General features: G+C 54.3%; 2 protein-coding genes across 2 annotated transcripts in view; both read left to right on the top strand.

Annotated features, from left to right (window-relative positions):
- Window positions 1-17055, top strand: part of mrps7 (mitochondrial ribosomal protein S7) — a 1172241-nt gene that overhangs the window by 74303 nt on the left and 1080883 nt on the right. The gene's annotated exons all lie outside the window — the stretch shown is intronic.
- Window positions 1-17055, top strand: part of gga3b (golgi associated, gamma adaptin ear containing, ARF binding protein 3b) — a 65182-nt gene that overhangs the window by 38266 nt on the left and 9861 nt on the right. The window contains 7 exon segments of the mRNA XM_085963215.1: window positions 400-481; window positions 5123-5239; window positions 5905-6132; window positions 7805-7875; window positions 8105-8466; window positions 8912-9096; window positions 11185-11354. Of these exon segments, the coding sequence (XP_085819341.1) occupies window positions 400-481; window positions 5123-5239; window positions 5905-6132; window positions 7805-7875; window positions 8105-8466; window positions 8912-9096; window positions 11185-11354 (1215 nt within the window).

The raw sequence follows: 17055 nt of genomic DNA, 5'->3' as shown, positions 1-17055 counted from the left end.
TCCTCCAGCCTCTGAACTCTCTATTCCTCTGACTCTGGTATTTTGTGAATGTCCCGCTGGTTTTGCCCCACCATTGGCGGCCGTGCCTTGGCTGACTAGGCCCCACACTCTGGAATGCCCTCCCTAAACCTCCTTACCTCCCTCTCCTCCTTTAAGACTCTCCTCAAAAGCCACCTCTTTAAGCAAAGCTTTTGGTCACCCCATCTAATATTTCTTTCTTGGCTCCGTGTCCACTTTTGTCTGAATACGTCTGTGAAGCGCCTTGAGATGTTTCCTATGTTGAAGGCGGGCGCTGTGTTAATGCGAGCTGTTGTACAGAGGGTGCAATGAGTTCGCTAGTGGAAGTTTGTGGTTGGACTCTGTGCTCAGATAAATTACTCCAGCTCTGCTGCTTTTCAGGAGTTGTGCGACCGATGTGAGAAAATGAGACGGACGTTGTTCAAACTGGCGAGTGAGACCGAGGACAATGACAACAGCTTAGGTACGTCGGGAAGCTTCGTCCTCAGACTGTAAACGGGTGACAGATGGGGGATGGCTATCGTGGCCATCCCACACCCACCCTCATTTCCTCCCCTCCACTACGGAAGGTGTTGACTCTAACTGGGGTACAGTTCCACATGGTCCCCTCCAGTACCTCGCCCAGATGCACGTTCTTCAACTGGCAGCCGGCATGGTAAGTGTCATCAAGCTTTTGCACCATGGAGGGCATCACAACTGAGCCCAATTTTATGCTCATTTGATGGTTCCGCAGCTAAACTTTTTCACTAAGATGTCACTGAATAGCAACCCACCCACGCACTGGCCAGGAACATGGAGGCCAATTGTAGAACTCCTACCACTGCTTTGATTGCAGTCAAACCTGGGCGTTCTGGCTCAGTTACACATCCAGTTTACTAGCCAAGTCTTCGGGAGACCAGTTAAACGGTCCTGATCAAAGTGAAACCCAGGCAGGACTCTAAGCGTTGGAAGACACGATGTCACAAAGTATGGATGCAATGTTCAGGAGCTGTCTCCTCATGCAACATAAAGTTCAACACTTCTGTGACCTCTCAATGGAGGGTCAAAAGGTCAAACACCCCTATTGAGAATCAACATGAAATGTTCACCCCCCCCTTGCCCCCCAGGCACCAATAGCCTCCAGGTGGCTTCATGTGTGGGCAGAGATGGTGACAGCGCCTTTGAAGAGTGCAGATAATTGGATGGGGGGGGGGGAGGATCAGGTGGGGGCAGGTACATGCGTCTCTCCCTGTTTCTAGTGCACAGTAATGAGGGATAGGTATCCAAACAAAAGGCAAATACTGAATCAGAGAGAAAAACGTACAGCGAGTGCGTCTGTCCGATAGAGAAGAGACTAGATTCTGATGAAGTGTCTACACCCAAACTGTTCACTTGTCTTTTCATTTACTGACAGACATGCCGTGTGTTTTGAACCCTTTGGTATTTGTAAATGAGAATTAGTTTAATTTATTGTTGGGTGTCACATTTTGAGGTTTTGACCATTTTTCTACCGAAAGGTTTTTGGGGGGGGGGGGGGGCAAAAAAGTTTGCTGTAAATGTGCTTTAAAGCATAGTGCATTCACACAAGTTAAACAGGAGACTGAGCTGATAAATATTACCATGCTACCTTTGATGTTGTAAATAATAAGCAAGCCATTAGCCTGCCTCAATAGTCGGAAAACACATCCATTGTGTTGAAAAGTCTTGGATCCCTTGCTGACTGTGGCAGGGGGAGGTAAACACAGACCGAGGTAACCAGTCCTCCGAGAAGGCTGCAGAGGCAGTTAGGCTTTAAAAGGAAAGCTTCATTGAGACTCGGAGCTTAGACATGCTGGAGGACAGTTAGAAGACATCTTTTCTAAGTCAAGCAAGGTGGGCCCATTGACATGAGGAATGTGGCATGTTACATAGGAACATAGGAGATCATGGCTGATCTGTGTCCTAACTCCATGTACCTGCCTTTGGCCCATATCCCTCAATACCTTTGGTTAACAAAAAGCTCTCGATCTCAGATTTAAAATTAACAATTGGCCCAACATCAATTGCCATTTGCGGAAGAGAGTTCCAAACTTCTACCACCCTTTGTGTGTAGAAACGTTTCCTAATTTCACTCCTGAAAGGTCTGGCTCTAATTTTTACACTTTGCCCCCAGTCCTAGACTCCCCAACCAGCGGAAATAGTTTCTCTCTACTCTATCTTATCAGTTCCCCTTAATATCTTGAAAACTTCGATCAGCTCACCCCTTAACCTTCTAAATTCCAGGGAATACAAGCCTAGTTTGTGTAATCTCTCCTCGTAACTTAACCCTTGCAGTCCAGGTATCATTCTGGTAAACCTACGCTGCACTCCCTCCAAGGCCAATATATCCTTCCTAAGGTGTGGTGCCCAGAACTGCTCACAGTGCTCCAGGTGTGGTCTAACCAGGGCTTTGTACAGCTGCAGCATAACTTCTACCTCCTTGTACTCTAGTCCTCTCGATATAAAGGCCAACATTCCATTAGCCATTTTGATTATTTTCTGTACCAGTTCATGACATTTTACAATGTGGTCTCCTCTACATTGGGGTGACCGCTTTGCGGAACACCTCCATTCAGTCCGTAAGGGTGACCCCGAGCTTCCGGTCGCCTGTCATTTTAATTCACCGCCCCATTCCCACTCGGACCTCACTGTACTCGGGCTCTTGCATTATTCCACGGAAGCTCAGCGTAAGCTCGAGGAACAGCACCTCATCTTCCGATTAGGCACTTTACAGCCTTCCGGACTCAACATAGAGTTCAACAATTTCAGATCATAACCTCGGCCCCCATTACATTTTTACATATATTTTTTATCCACTCCTTTGTTTTGGCCCTCCTCCCCCTTTTTTTCTCTCCCACATGGCAGCTGTCTCCCACTCTGCCAGCGCATTTCACACCTAATCTAGAGCCGTCTTTTGTCTCCACTAGTCCTATCACCATCTCGTCTCGTTTTGAATACCTCTTAATGTCTCTTCACTTCTCTTTGGTTCTCTCATCCCCATTCCCCAGCCCCCAAACTGGCCTTTTAATCTGTTTCATTTCCTTTGCTTTTTCAGTCCTGACGAAGGGTTTCGACCTGAAACGTTGACTGTTTCTCTCTCCACGGATGTTGCCTGGCCTCCTGAGATTTTCCAGCATTTTCTGTTGTTATTTCATGACATTTTAATGATCTGTGTACCTGACCCCCAAGTCTCTTTGGACCTCTGCTGTTTTTAGCCTTTCACCATTTAGAAAGTACCCTGTTCTAACTTTTTAGGTCCAAAGTGGATGACCTCACATTTGCCTACATTGAAATCCATTTGCCACAGTTTTGCCCACTCACTTAATTTTTCGATGTCCCTTTGTCATTTTATGCTTCCATCCACAATGCCGCCTATCTTTGTGTCATCGGCAAATTTGGATATGTGACTTTCTATCCCATCATCTAAGTCGTTAATAAATACAGTGAATAGTTGAGGCCTCAACACAGATCCCTGCGGGACACCACTAGTCACATCCTGCCAATTACAGTACCTGTCCATTATCCCTACTGCCTGTCTCCTGTCGCTCAGCCAGTTTCCTGACCAGGTCAATAATCTGCCCTCAATACCGTGGGCTTCTACCTTAGTTAATAGTCTCTTATGAGGAATTTTATCAAATGCCTTCTTGAAGTCCATATAAATATCCATAGATAAAGTCCACTACTTTAGTCACCTCTTCAAAGAATTCATGACCTACCTTTCACAAATCCATGCTGGCTCTCTCTGATCAACTGAAAATTTTCGAGGTGTTCAGTCACTCAATCCTTAATTATAGACTAGTAATTTCCCGACGACAGATGTTCGGCTAACTGGTCTATAATTCCCTGGTTTTCCCTCTCGCCATTCTTAAAAAGCGGAGTGACGTGCAATTTTCCAATCTAAAGGAACGGTTCCTGAATCGAGAGAACTTTGGAAGATTATAGTTGGGGCATCTGCAATGTGCTCACCTACTTCCTTTAAAACCCTGGGATGGAAACCATCTGGTCCTGGGGATTTGTCACTCTTTAGTGCCATTATTTTCTTCACTACTGCTATTTTGCTTACATTAATTTTATTTATGTTCTTTAATTTGTATTGTGTCCGATCATAAAAGCTGTTGTGTCTGCTCACCTCACTGAACTAAATTGCTTCGTATCTGGCTCATCTCACTAAGTATTGGACGGGCCCTGATTGGGCTTTCTGTAGATCAGGCAGGGCCCTCATTGGCCCTTTGTAGATCAGGCCAAGCCCTGATTGGCTTTCTGTAGATCAGGCAGGGCCCTCATTGGCCTTTTGTAGATCAGGCTGGGCCCTGATTGGCTTTCTGTAGATCAGGCCGGGCCCTGATTGGGCTTCCTGTAGATCAGGCAGGGCCCTGATTGGGCTTCCTGTAGATCAGGCCGGGCCCTGATTGGCTTTCTGTAGATCAGGCAGGGCCCTGATTGGCCCTTTGTAGATCAGGCCGGGCCCCTGATTGGGCTTCCTGTAGATCAGGCAGGGCCCTGATTGGGCTTTCTGTAGATCAGGCCGGGCCCTGATTGGCTTTCTGTAGATCAGGCTGGACCCTGATTGGCTTTCTGTAGATCAGGCTGGACCCTGATTGGCTTTCTGTAGATCAGGCTGGACCCTGATTGGCTTTCTGTAGATCAGGCCGGGCCCTGATTGGCTTTCTGTAGATCAGGCTGGACCCTGATTGGCTTTCTGTAGATCAGGCTGGACCCTGATTGGCTTTCTGTAGATCAGGCCGGGCCCTGATTGGCTTTCTGTAGATCAGGCCGGGCCCTGATTGGCTTTCTGTAGATCAGGCCGGGTCCTGATTGGCTTTCTGTAGATCAGGCCGGGCCCTGATTGGCTTTCTGTAGATCAGGCTGGACCCTGATTGGCTTTCTGTAGATCAGGCCGGACCCTGATTGGCTTTCTGTAGATCAGGCCGGGCCCTGATTGGCTTTCTGTAGATCAGGCCGGGCCCTGATTGGCTTTCTGTAGATCAGGCCGGGTCCTGATTGGCTTTCTGTAGATCAGGCCGGACCCTGATTGGCTTTCTGTAGATCAGGCTGGACCCTGATCGGCTTTCTGTAGATCTATAATGGTTTTGCCATTTTATTTCAGGTGAGATTTTACAAGCGAGTGACGACCTTTCACGTGCAATAAATTCCTACAAAAAGATTGTTCAAGGACAGGCCATAAACGGGGAGCTCGATCTGCCTGAACTTCCGAGGCCATCAGGTAACTTGTTTAATGCCCAGTGGTGCTCGCCACAAGCTGGGGACCCCCTGCACCCCTCCTCCCCCTCACCCGCTGCCCTCTGGGTCTGCAGACAGTGCCTGGCACAGCTGTGATATTGCAGAGGGGAGAGAGTACATTAGTTTTGAATGTTGAGTACCTTTCTGTTGGTAACTTGCAAGCTGGTGGCTCTCAGCGAATATTAGTGAGTCCGCAAGCGAGGGAGCCTTGGGATGTGGTTCAGTTAATGTTAAATCAGCTCCCACATAGCGAACTGGCAGAAACCATGGGCACCTTTTTGTTACAGTGGGTCCTTTCTTCAGGCCACATTCTGAATAATGTTACTCTTGGCTCAGTGCTGGCACTCTCGACTCTGGTTCAAGCCCCACCCCAGCCCATAATCCAGGCTTACACTTCAGCGCCGTACTGAGATGGTTCAGTCCTGCCCCGGGCAATATCTTTCCCCAATGGGCCATTGGGGAAGGCAGCCTTGTGTCGAGGGTTGGCCCCACCGTCCACACATACCTGTGAGCTGGGGAAGGGTGGGGGGGTTTCTGGCGAATTAGCTTTTAAATGACCATGTAGAGCAACTTCTTCACGTTCCAGTGAGCTGTGTGTTGTGTTGACGTGCTGGGTTTATGAGCTGACCGTGTGTCTGTGTCTTGCAGTCAATAGTGGAGCCACGAACACAGGGACGCTGATCGACCTGGCTGGATTGGATCTCCCCTCAGTAAAGGCCAATCCCAGTGCAGCACCGGTATTCCCCATCATCCCTCCTCCACCACATGTCTCCAGCGATCTGGGGTCCCGAACAGCCAGCCAGTCAAACGTGGCCAAGCAACCTCCCAGTGCAACCAGTTCCATTGGACTGCTGGACGTGGAGCTGCTCTCACTAGGTAATGTGCAGAGTCTGTGGAGCCTGCACACTCATGGATGTCAGCGGACAGTAATCCTCGGCCTGTTATAGCGCCGTATTGTTATAGCCTCGGCAGCCAGGGTTAGGCTGGAAGCCTAATATTCCTAGCTATAATATCATCAGGAGGGTTTTAGATGTTGGTGCTCAGTCAGAATCCACCTGGATTGAGTTAAGAAATATTAAGCATGGAATACCATATCGGGAGTCAGATGCAGAATAAAGCTCCCTTCACTCTGCCCCAACTGTGTGGCTCTGTCCCCTGTGTCAGTGTGACGAATTTCCATTGGTGGGGAACGTAACCGTTTCCATTAAGCACACCTGCTTGCCTGAAACTCGGAGAAGCTCTTGTCCTGTACTGTGACAGTCTCCCATCCCGTCTCCCCTCCGGTGGGCATTGGCAGTTTAGGACAGTTCTGAGCTCCGGGCCTATGTCCACCAGCAGCTGGGGTAAGGTGATCAGAGTGATTTCATTCAGTGTACAGCCAACAGACAGGGCAGACACAGGGCCATCTGTCAACCTGGGCTGCATTTGAACCTGTTTCCCAGCGTCTAACCCACTATTATAGTGATTCATTGTCAATTTGTGCCCAAATCTGGGCAGCCTGAGATGGAATGGTCCCCAGTGCTACCAGGGTCATCAGTAAGAGACGCTGCAAGTGCCCCTGGAGTGGGCAAAGGGCCACTCCCGATTGTCACCCGGTGACCGCTGGCTTTGTCTGGGCAACTCAGGCCAGGAGTGGACTCGGCTGTGAATCCTGCAGTCACTGTGGTGGCTCCCGGGCCGGGTACGGACTGCTGCCCCGGACCGGGTACGGACTGCTGCCCCGGACCGGGTACGGACTGCTGCCCCGGACCGGGTACGGACTGCTGCCCCGGACCGGGTACGGACTGCTGCCCCGGGCCGGGTACGGACTGCTGCCCCGGGCCGGGTACGGACTGCTGCCCCGGGCCGGGTACGGACTGCTGCCCCGGGCCGGGTACGGACTGCTGCCCCGGGCCGGGTACGGACTGCTGCCCCGGGCCGGGTACGGACTGCTGCCCCGGGCCGGGTACGGACTGCTGCCCCGGGCCGGGTACGGACTGCTGCCCCGGGCCGGGTACGGACTGCTGCCCCGGGCCGGGTACGGACTGCTGCCCCGGGCCGGGTACGGACTGCTGCCCCGGGCCGGGTACGGACTGCTGCCCCGGGCCGGGTACGGACTGCTGCCCCGGGCCGGGTACGGACTGCTGCCCCGGGCCGGGTACGGACTGCTGCCCCGGGCCGGGTACGGACTGCTGCCCCGGGCCGGGTACGGACTGCTGCCCCGGGCCGGGGAGGGACTGCTGCCCCGGGCCGGGGAGGGACTGCTGCCCCGGGCCGGGGAGGGACTGCTGCCCCGGGCCGGGTACGGACTGCTGCCCCGGGCCGGGTACGGACTGCTGCCCCGGGCCGGGGAGGGACTGCTGCCCCGGGCCGGGGAGGGACTGCTGCCCCGGGCCGGGGAGGGACTGCTGCCCCGGGCCGGGGAGGGACTGCTGCCCCGGGCCGGGGAGGGACTGCTGCCCCGGGGCCCTCTTTTGGTGGGGGTGGGCTGGGGAAATGTTAAGAGAATTCAGCACAGAGCAGCATAACCATTCGGAGCCCAGAATTAATCCTGTTTGTTTCTGTTCAGGACTGAATGATCCTCCATCGAATGCCGATATTGGCAAAGATTCTGGAGAGTCTCAGTGGAACAGTTTTCAGGTAGAACAATTTGCTCCGTGACTCCCTCACACCATCTCCCCCCGCCCCCCAGCCCCGCATCCTTCCCCTTCCTGTGGCCCTGGCCCCGCAACCCCCCCTCTGACCCTTCGGCCCCCTCCCTCAGTCCTCACCGACCCCTCCCCCACTAGGCCCGGTGTGTAATTCTGACTAATTTCTTGTTCTCGAGTCCAGCTCTGTGTGTCTCCACTAACTGGGTTTTGTGTTCCAGATTGAAAGTGCTGCTCTCAACCCCTTCTCCGTGCCTCCAGCTCCCGAGGGGACGGGCTCCTCCATGACTCCACTGCTGCAGTCGCTACCTCGGACACTCAACCAGCCCGCAGCTCAGTCACTGCTGGCCTTCCCTGGGGTTTCCCCGGCCCCGCACACCCCAGCTGTGCCTCTGCTGATGAACGCAGCCACCAGTTACAGCGTTCCTCGGTCTAACCCCGCCCCCATGTTCCAGTCGCCTCACCTGGTCCCCATGTTTCCCGGTGCCCCACTCCAATCCAGTTCATCCACACCACCCGCACATATCAGTGGCATGCTGGAGCTGGATATGCTCGGCCAGAAGCTTCTGGAAGAGGTCAAAGGGTAAGTCAGTGCAGTGGCCGTGTTCACTGCAGTGCTTTTTGTTGCGTTGTTCCCCCATTGGGGTAGAGTATTTAACTGTAATGGGGGGAGAGGGGATTGGGCGAGGGGATGAGGGGGAGGGAAGGGAGGGGGCGAGGGTGGGAGGGAGGGGGCAGGGAAGGGAGGGGGCGAGGGGGAGGAGGGAGTATGCGAGGGGGAGGGGCAAGGGTGGGGGGTGAAGAGAGAAGGAGGGGAGGCGGCGAATGAGGAGGGAGGGAAGGTGGAAGGGAAGGTGGGGGGTGCAGACAAGGGGACATTCCCTGGTTAAAGGCTCCCCACCCCATTTTCCTCTATTATCCTGTCTGGAAATGGCTGATATTTGGGAGGATAATCCAAGCAAAGGACAGAAAATGGGTAGAACATGTTTTTATAAAGGACATAACCCCGTTTTTATTTTTCACCCTAGTGGTTCTCGTGTGACGGGCACTGTCTCTGGGGCACCTGCGGGCAGCGGCTACTCTACACCCTCCGCAGCACCGGGCAGCCCGCTGTTCCGCTCACTCTCCCCTCAGCCGTCCAGTCCGCTCCGAAGTGGTTTGCCAGACATGTCACTCAGCAACGTGTTAGTTCCTCTGGAGACCATTAAACCCAGTGAGTATCTTTACCCACTGCATCCAGAGTGATGCGTGAAATGGGGGGGCGGGGGTGGGGGGGAAACTGCAGCACAGGGTCCGGAGCGGGGGAACTTGTCAAGAAAGCAAATTCATTGCTGATCAATATTATTGGAAACATTTTCATCAAACATTTTTTGTATGAATCTTCTGGCGAATGCAATACTTTCCCTTTCAGGCACCCAGTGTCCCATCAAACACTCCCAGCGCAGGTACAGCACTGATTAGATAGAGAGTAAAGCTCCCTCTGCACTGTCCCATCAAACACTCCTGGGGCAGGGACAGCACCGGTTAGATACAGAGTAAAGCTCCCTCTACACTGTCCCATCAAACACTCCCAGGGCAGGTACAGCACGGGTTAGATACAGAGTAAAGCTCCCTCTACACTGTCCCATCAAACACTCCCAGGGCAGATACAGCACGGGTTAGATACAGAGTAAAGCTCCCTCTGCACTGTCCCATCAAACACTCCCGGGGCAGGGACAGCACCGGTTAGATACAGAGTAAAGCTCCCTCTACACTGTCCCATCAAACACTCCCAGGGCAGGTACAGCACGGGTTAGATACAGAGTAAAGCTCCCTCTACACTGTCCCATCAAACACTCCCAGGGCAGATACAGCACGGGTTAGATACAGAGTAAAGCTCCCTCTACACTGTCCCATCAAACACTCCCAGGGCAGGTACAGCACGGGTTAGATACAGAGTAAAGCTCCCTCTACACTGTCCCATCAAACACTCCCAGGGCAGATACAGCACGGGTTAGATACAGAGTAAAGCTCCCTCTGCACTGTCCCATCAAACACTCCCGGGGCAGGGACAGCACCGGTTAGATACAGAGTAAAGCTCCCTCTACACTGTCCCATCAAACACTCCCAGGGCAGGTACAGCACGGGTTAGATACAGAGTAAAGCTCCCTCTACACTGTCCCATCAAACACTCCCAGGGCAGATACAGCACGGGTTAGATACAGAGTAAAGCTCCCTCTACACTGTCCCATCAAACACTCCCAGGGCAGGTACAGCACCGGTTAGATACAGAGTAAAGCTCCCTCTACACTGTCCCACCAAACACTCCCAGGGCAGGTACAGGGGGTTAGCTACAGAGTAAAGCTCCCTCTACACTGTCCCATCAAACACTCCCAGGGCAGGTACAGCACGGGTTAGATACAGAGTAAAGCTCCCTCTACACTGATCGATCAAAATGCCTCAGCACCAGCCCCAGGGGAGTGGTCTCTACTGCGAACGTGTGATGTTTTCCCACACCAGCCATCCTGTGACCTCTGAGTGAAAACGCCCAATTCTGCTAAGCTAAATTGGGGATAGTTTTGAGCTGAGAGCCCCTGTCACCTGGTTTAAGACTGCTGCCCATTCCCTGCAAACAGGACCCTTAGGGAAAGCAAAAGATCTTTACCTTTGAGTTTTTCTGAAGGGGTGCATTTGGCTGACTTGGACTGTGCCGAATTGGCCAATCTCATCTTGGCCTCCGCGATCCTGGACTAGGGGCGGGGGGGGAGAGAAGTTCGGGCAGGGTTCTTGCTTCTGATCACTATCCAAGGACCCCTGCCGAGCAGGGTCTGGCTTGGTGGTGATGCCCTCCGTAGTTGATCAGCCTGCCAACACACTCATGTTCAAGTTGACACGTGGCAAGGTACGAGAGGGGGAGGGGCTCCATCCGACCGGCAGCTTCAAGGCAGGAGGGGTGAACTTATTTTTTACAATAGGGAGAAACTGTTTCCAGTGGCAGGAGGGTCGGTAACCAGAGGACACAGATTGAAGGGAATTGGAAAAGATGCAGAGGGGAGAGGAGGAGAATTATTTTACGCAGCGAGTTGTTGTGATCTGGAACGTGCTGCCTGAAAGGGCGGTGGGAGCAGATTCAATAGTAACTTTCAAAAGTGAATTGGAGAAATACTTGAAGGGGGAACATTTGCAGGGCTGTGGGGAAAGAGCAGGGAGGAGTGGGACTAATTGGAGAGCTCTTTCAAAGAGCCGGCACAGGCACAATGGGCCGAATGGCCTCCTCCTGTGCTGTCAGATTCAACGACTACAGCATGTGTTGTTATTGCAGGCAGTGTTCTCCCTGTGACCGCGTACGACAAGAATGGTTTCAGGATCCTGCTGCACTTTGCGAAGGACTGCCCTCCCGCCAGGCTCGACGTGCTGGTGATTGTCATCTCCATGATCAGCACCTCGCCCCTTCCCATTGCCAACGTGGTACTGCAGGCAGCTGTGCCCAAGGTAGGAGTGCACGCTCTTCACCAGTCCTGCATCATCAACAAAGACAGAACCTGCATTTATATAGCGCCTTTCACATCCTCAAAACAAGGGGAACGGTAGTGTAGTGGTTATGTTGCTGGGCTAGGAATCCAGAGGCCTGGACTAAGGCGCCAGAGACATGAGTTCAAATCCCACCACGGCAGCTGGGAATTTAAATTCAGATAATTAAATAAATTTAGAATGAAATCTAGTGTCAGTAATGGTGACCATGAAACTACCGGATTGTTGTAAAAACCCATCTGGTTCACTAATGCCCTTTAGTGAAGGAAACCTGCCGTCCTTACCTGGTCTGGCCGACCCACAGCAATGTGGTTGACCCTCAGTAAACCATTCAGTTGTACCAAACCGCTACAGAAAACAATAATAAGAATAAAACTGTCCGCAAACGGACTGCAGCGCTTCAAGAAGGCGGCCCACCACCACCTTCTCGAGGGCAATTAGGGATGGGTAATAAATGCTGGCCTTACCAGCGACACCCACAGCCCGTGAATGAATAATAAAAGAAAATCCTCAGCACGTCCCAAAGCTTCACAGCCAACTGTGCACTCGGGCACCTCCTGTCTCTCTCTCCCCTATCTGACTCACTCTCCCCTCCCCCATCCTCGTCTGTCTGTGTCTGTCTCCCCTCCCCCCCCCCCCCGTCTGTCTCTTTCCCCCCGTCTGTCTCTTTCCCCCCGTCTGTCTCTTTCCCCCCCGTCTGTCTCTTTCCCCCCCGTCTGTCTCTTTCCCCCCGTCTGTCTCTTTCCCCCCGTCTGTCTCTTTCCCCCCGTCTGTCTCTTTCCCCCCGTCTGTCTCTTTCCCCCCGTCGGTCTCTCTTTCCCCCCGTCGGTCTCTCTTTCCCCCCGTCGGTCTCTCTTTCCCCCCGTCGGTCTCTCTTTCCCCCCGTCGGTCTCTCTTTCCCCCCGTCGGTCTCTCTTTCCCCCCGTCGGTCTCTCTTTCCCCCCGTCGGTCTCTCTTTCCCCCCGTCGGTCTCTCTTTCCCCCCGTCGGTCTCTCTTTCCCCCCGTCGGTCTCTCTTTCCCCCCGTCGGTCTCTCTTTCCCCCCGTCGGTCTCTCTTTCCCCCCGTCGGTCTCTCTTTCCCCCCGTCGGTCTCTCTTTCCCCCCGTCGGTCTCTCTTTCCCCCCGTCGGTCTCTCTTTCCCCCCGTCGGTCTCTCTTTCCCCCCGTCGGTCTCTCTTTCCCCCCGTCGGTCTCTCTTTCCCCCCGTCGGTCTCTCTTTCCCCCCGTCGGTCTCTCTTTCCCCCCGTCGGTCTCTCTTTCCCCCCGTCGGTCTCTCTTTCCCCCCGTCGGTCTCTCTTTCCCCCCGTCGGTCTCTCTTTCCCCCCGTCGGTCTCTCTTTCCCCCCGTCGGTCTCTCTTTCCCCCCGTCGGTCTCTCTTTCCCCCCGTCGGTCTCTCTTTCCCCCCGTCGGTCTCTCTTTCCCCCCGTCGGTCTCTCTTTCCCCCCGTCGGTCTCTCTTTCCCCCCGTCGGTCTCTCTTTCCCCCCGTCGGTCTCTCTTTCCCCCCGTCGGTCTCTCTTTCCCCCCGTCGGTCTCTCTTTCCCCCCGTCGGTCTCTCTTTCCCCCCGTCGGTCTCTCTTTCCCCCCGTCGGTCTCTCTTTCCCCCCGTCGGTCTCTCTTTCCCCCCGTCGGTCTCTCTTTCCCCCCGTCGGTCTCTCTTTCCCCCCGTCGGTCTCTCTTTCCCCCCGTCGGTCTCTCTTTCCCCCCGTCGGTCTCTCTTTCCCCCCGTCGGTCTCTCTTTCCCCCCGTCGGTCTCTCTTTCCCCCCGTCGGTCTCTCTTTCCCCCCGTCGGTCTCTCTTTCCCCCCGTCGGTCTCTCTTTCCCCCCGTCGGTCTCTCTTTCCCCCCGTCGGTCTCTCTTTCCCCCCGTCGGTCTCTCTTTCCCCCCGTCGGTCTCTCTTTCCCCCCGTCGGTCTCTCTTTCCCCCCGTCGGTCTCTCTTTCCCCCCGTCGGTCTCTCTTTCCCCCCGTCGGTCTCTCTTTCCCCCCGTCGGTCTCTCTTTCCCCCCGTCGGTCTCTCTTTCCCCCCGTCGGTCTCTCTTTCCCCCCGTCGGTCTCTCTTTCCCCCCGTCGGTCTCTCTTTCCCCCCGTCGGTCTCTCTTTCCCCCCGTCGGTCTCTCTTTCCCCCCGTCGGTCTCTCTTTCCCCCGTCGGTCTCTCTTTCCCCCCGTCGGTCTCTCTTTCCCCCCGTCGGTCTCTCTTTCCCCCCGTCGGTCTCTCTTTCCCCCCGTCGGTCTCTCTTTCCCCCCGTCGGTCTCTCTTTCCCCCCGTCGGTCTCTCTTTCCCCCCGTCGGTCTCTCTTTCCCCCCGTCGGTCTCTCTTTCCCCCCGTCGGTCTCTCTTTCCCCCCGTCGGTCTCTCTTTCCCCCCGTCGGTCTCTCTTTCCCCCCGTCGGTCTCTCTTTCCCCCCGTCGGTCTCTCTTTCCCCCCGTCGGTCTCTCTTTCCCCCCGTCGGTCTCTCTTTCCCCCCGTCGGTCTCTCTTTCCCCCCGTCGGTCTCTCTTTCCCCCCGTCGGTCTCTCTTTCCCCCCGTCGGTCTCTCTTTCCCCCCGTCGGTCTCTCTTTCCCCCCGTCGGTCTCTCTTTCCCCCCGTCGGTCTCTCTTTCCCCCCGTCGGTCTCTCTTTCCCCCCGTCGGTCTCTCTTTCCCCCCGTCGGTCTCTCTTTCCCCCCGTCGGTCTCTCTTTCCCCCCGTCGGTCTCTCTTTCCCCCCGTCGGTCTCTCTTTCCCCCCGTCGGTCTCTCTTTCCCCCCGTCGGTCTCTCTTTCCCCCCGTCCGTCTCTCTTTCCCCCCGTCCGTCTCTCTTTCCCCCCGTCCGTCTCTCTTTCCCCCCGTCCGTCTCTCTTTCCCCCCCGTCCGTCTCTCTTTCCCCCCGTCCGTCTCTCTTTCCCCCCCGTCCGTGCCTCTCTCCCCCCCCGTCCGTGCCTCTCTCCCCCCCCGTCCGTGCCTCTCTCCCCCCCCGTCCGTGCCTCTCTTCCCCCCCCGTCCGTGCCTCTCTTCCCCCCCCGTCCGTGCCTCTCTCCCCCCCCGTCCGTGCCTCTCTCCCCCCCCGTCCGTGCCTCTCTCCCCCCCCGTCCGTGCCTCTCTCCCCCCCCCGTCCGTGCCTCTCTCCCCCCCCGTCCGTGCCTCTCTCCCCCCCCGTCCGTGCCTCTCTCCCCCCCCGTCCGTGCCTCTCTCCCCCCCCGTCCGTGCCTCTCTCCCCCCCCGTCCGTGCCTCTCTCCCCCCCCGTCCGTGCCTCTCTCCCCCCCCGTCCGTGCCTCTCTCCCCCCCCGTCCGTGCCTCTCTCCCCCCCCGTCCGTGCCTCTCTCCCCCCCCGTCCGTGCCTCTCTCCCCCACCCGTCCGTGCCTCTCTCCCCCCCCGTCCGTGCCTCTCTCCCCCCCCGTCCGTGCCTCTCTCCCCCCCCGTCCGTGCCTCTCTCCCCCCCCGTCCGTGCCTCTCTCCCCCCCCGTCCGTGCCTCTCTCCCCCCCCGTCCGTGCCTCTCTCCCCCCCCGTCCGTGCCTCTCTCCCCCCCCGTCCGTGCCTCTCTCCCCCCCCGTCCGTGCCTCTCTCCCCCCCCGTCCGTGCCTCTCTCCCCCCCCGTCCGTGCCTCTCTCCCCCCCCGTCCGTGCCTCTCTCCCCCCCCGTCCGTGCCTCTCTCCCCCCCCGTCCGTGCCTCTCTCTCCCCCCCGTCCGTGCCTCTCTCTCCCCCCGTCCGTGCCTCTCTCTCCCCCCGTCCGTGCCTCTCTCTCCCCCCGTCCGTGCCTCTCTCTCCCCCCGTCCGTGCCTCTCTCTCCCCCCGTCCGTGCCTCTCTCTCCCCCCGTCCGTGCCTCTCTCTCCCCCCGTCCGTGCCTCTCTCTGCCCCCGTCCGCCTCTCTCTCCCCCCCGCCCGTCTCTCTCTCAATTCACAATTCAATTCAAATCGCTTTATTGGCATGATAAGGTACATCTTATGTTGCCAAAGCATCAAAATACATTTATGGTTGAACACATAAACGCAGTTCTATTCATACAGTTTATAAATATACATTCGCATTGTTTATATATATTCTTGTCTTAGTTTACTGGTTGTCCCTCTGTTCATGGCAAGCTGTAACATAGTGTGCCGCCAGTGTTACACAGCTTCTCTCCTCTCCCAGTAGGAATGGGAGTTTTTGGTTGTCATTCAGATTTCTGAATTCAGGGCATATTTGGGAGAATTTTTGGTCGAAATTCTCCCTGATGTCCTGATATTTTCCACAGGCTGTGAGGAAGTGTATCTCTGTCTCAACTACTCCCAGACTGCAGTGAGAGCATATCCTGTCTTCTCTTGGCAGCCTGGTTTGCCTGTGTCTGCCTTTTTCGATCGCTAGGCTATGTTCGCTAAGTCTGTACCTTGTCAAGGTTCTTCTCAGTTTGTTATCCTTTACCATGGTCAGGTAATCAGCTATGTTGTATTGTCTGTTTAGGGCCAAGTAGCAATTGAGTTTGCTTTGGGTTTTTGTTGTTTCTGCCCAATATGTCAGATATTTTTCCTTTTGCTTAGCGACGATTGTGTTGGGTCGAATTCTTTGTGTTACCCTGTCACTGTCCTGGGACTGGTTATTGTTAGTAGTTACTTTACTGAGTCCCAGGACTAGTTGACTGAGGGTATTTTTCTTTATGGTCAGCTCTTGGCATTTCAGGGCGTCGTAGTGATAGCATTGGGGATTGCTCATTTGTAGGTGATTCCAAAATTTGGTGGCTCTTTTTTGGATAGTGATTATTAATGGATATTGGCCTAGTTCCGCCCTGCATGCATTGTTTACTGTTTTCCTTTGAGTCCGGAGGATACTTTTACAGAATTCTGCATGTAGGATCTCAATTGGGTGTTTGTCCCATTTTGCAAATTCTTGTTGTGTTAGCGGTCCCCATACCTCATTGCCATAGAGTGCAATTGGTTCAATTACTGATTTGAAAATTTTGAGCCAAATGCTAATTGGGATTTCTATTTGGATTGATTTTTTGATGGCATAGAAAGCCCTTCTTGCTTTCTCTTTCAGTTCATTCACAGCCAGTTTGAAGTTTCCCGTAGAACTGATTTTTAAGCCCAAGTATGTGTAGTGAGTGGTTTGTTCAATTTTGGTTGTTCCTACTGTGAAATTTATTTTGGGTCCCTGATGTTTGGATCTTTGCTGGAACACAAGGACTTTGGTTTTTTGGGGATTTATTGTCAGGGCCCAAGTCTGGCAGTACGACTCCAGCAGGTCCAGGTTCTGCTGTAGACCCTCCTTAGTTGGTGACAGCAGAACCAGGTCGTCTGCATAGAGGAGGAATTTAACCTTGGATTCATATAGGGTGAGGCCGGGTGCTGTAGATTGTTCAAGTAGTTTTGCCAATCCATTTATGTAAATATTAAAGAGTGTCGGTGAGATTGGCGAGCCCTGCGTCACCCCCCGCCCCTGTGGGAAGTATTTTGTTTGTTTGTCTCCAATTTTAACTGCACATTTATTGTTTTTATACATTGATTTAATTACATCATATGTTTTCCCTCCTACCCCGCTTTCGCTAAGTTTCAGGAATAAACCGTCATGCCAGATGGAGTCGAAAGCCTTCTGGAAATCTACAAAGCATGCGTAGATTTTGCTTTTGTTATGGTGAACGTGTTTGTCAATTAGGGTCTGTAGGGTGAAGATATGATCGGATGTTCTATAGTTTGGCAGGAATCCAATTT

Source organism: Somniosus microcephalus, chromosome 21, assembly GCF_052327205.1.
Source record: "Somniosus microcephalus isolate GS21.2 chromosome 21, FLI_Smic_1.0, whole genome shotgun sequence".
NCBI classification, from domain to species: Eukaryota; Metazoa; Chordata; class Chondrichthyes; order Squaliformes; family Somniosidae; genus Somniosus; species Somniosus microcephalus.
Note: the sequence above shows the minus strand (reverse complement) of the source record. Positions and strands in the feature narration are given on the sequence as shown.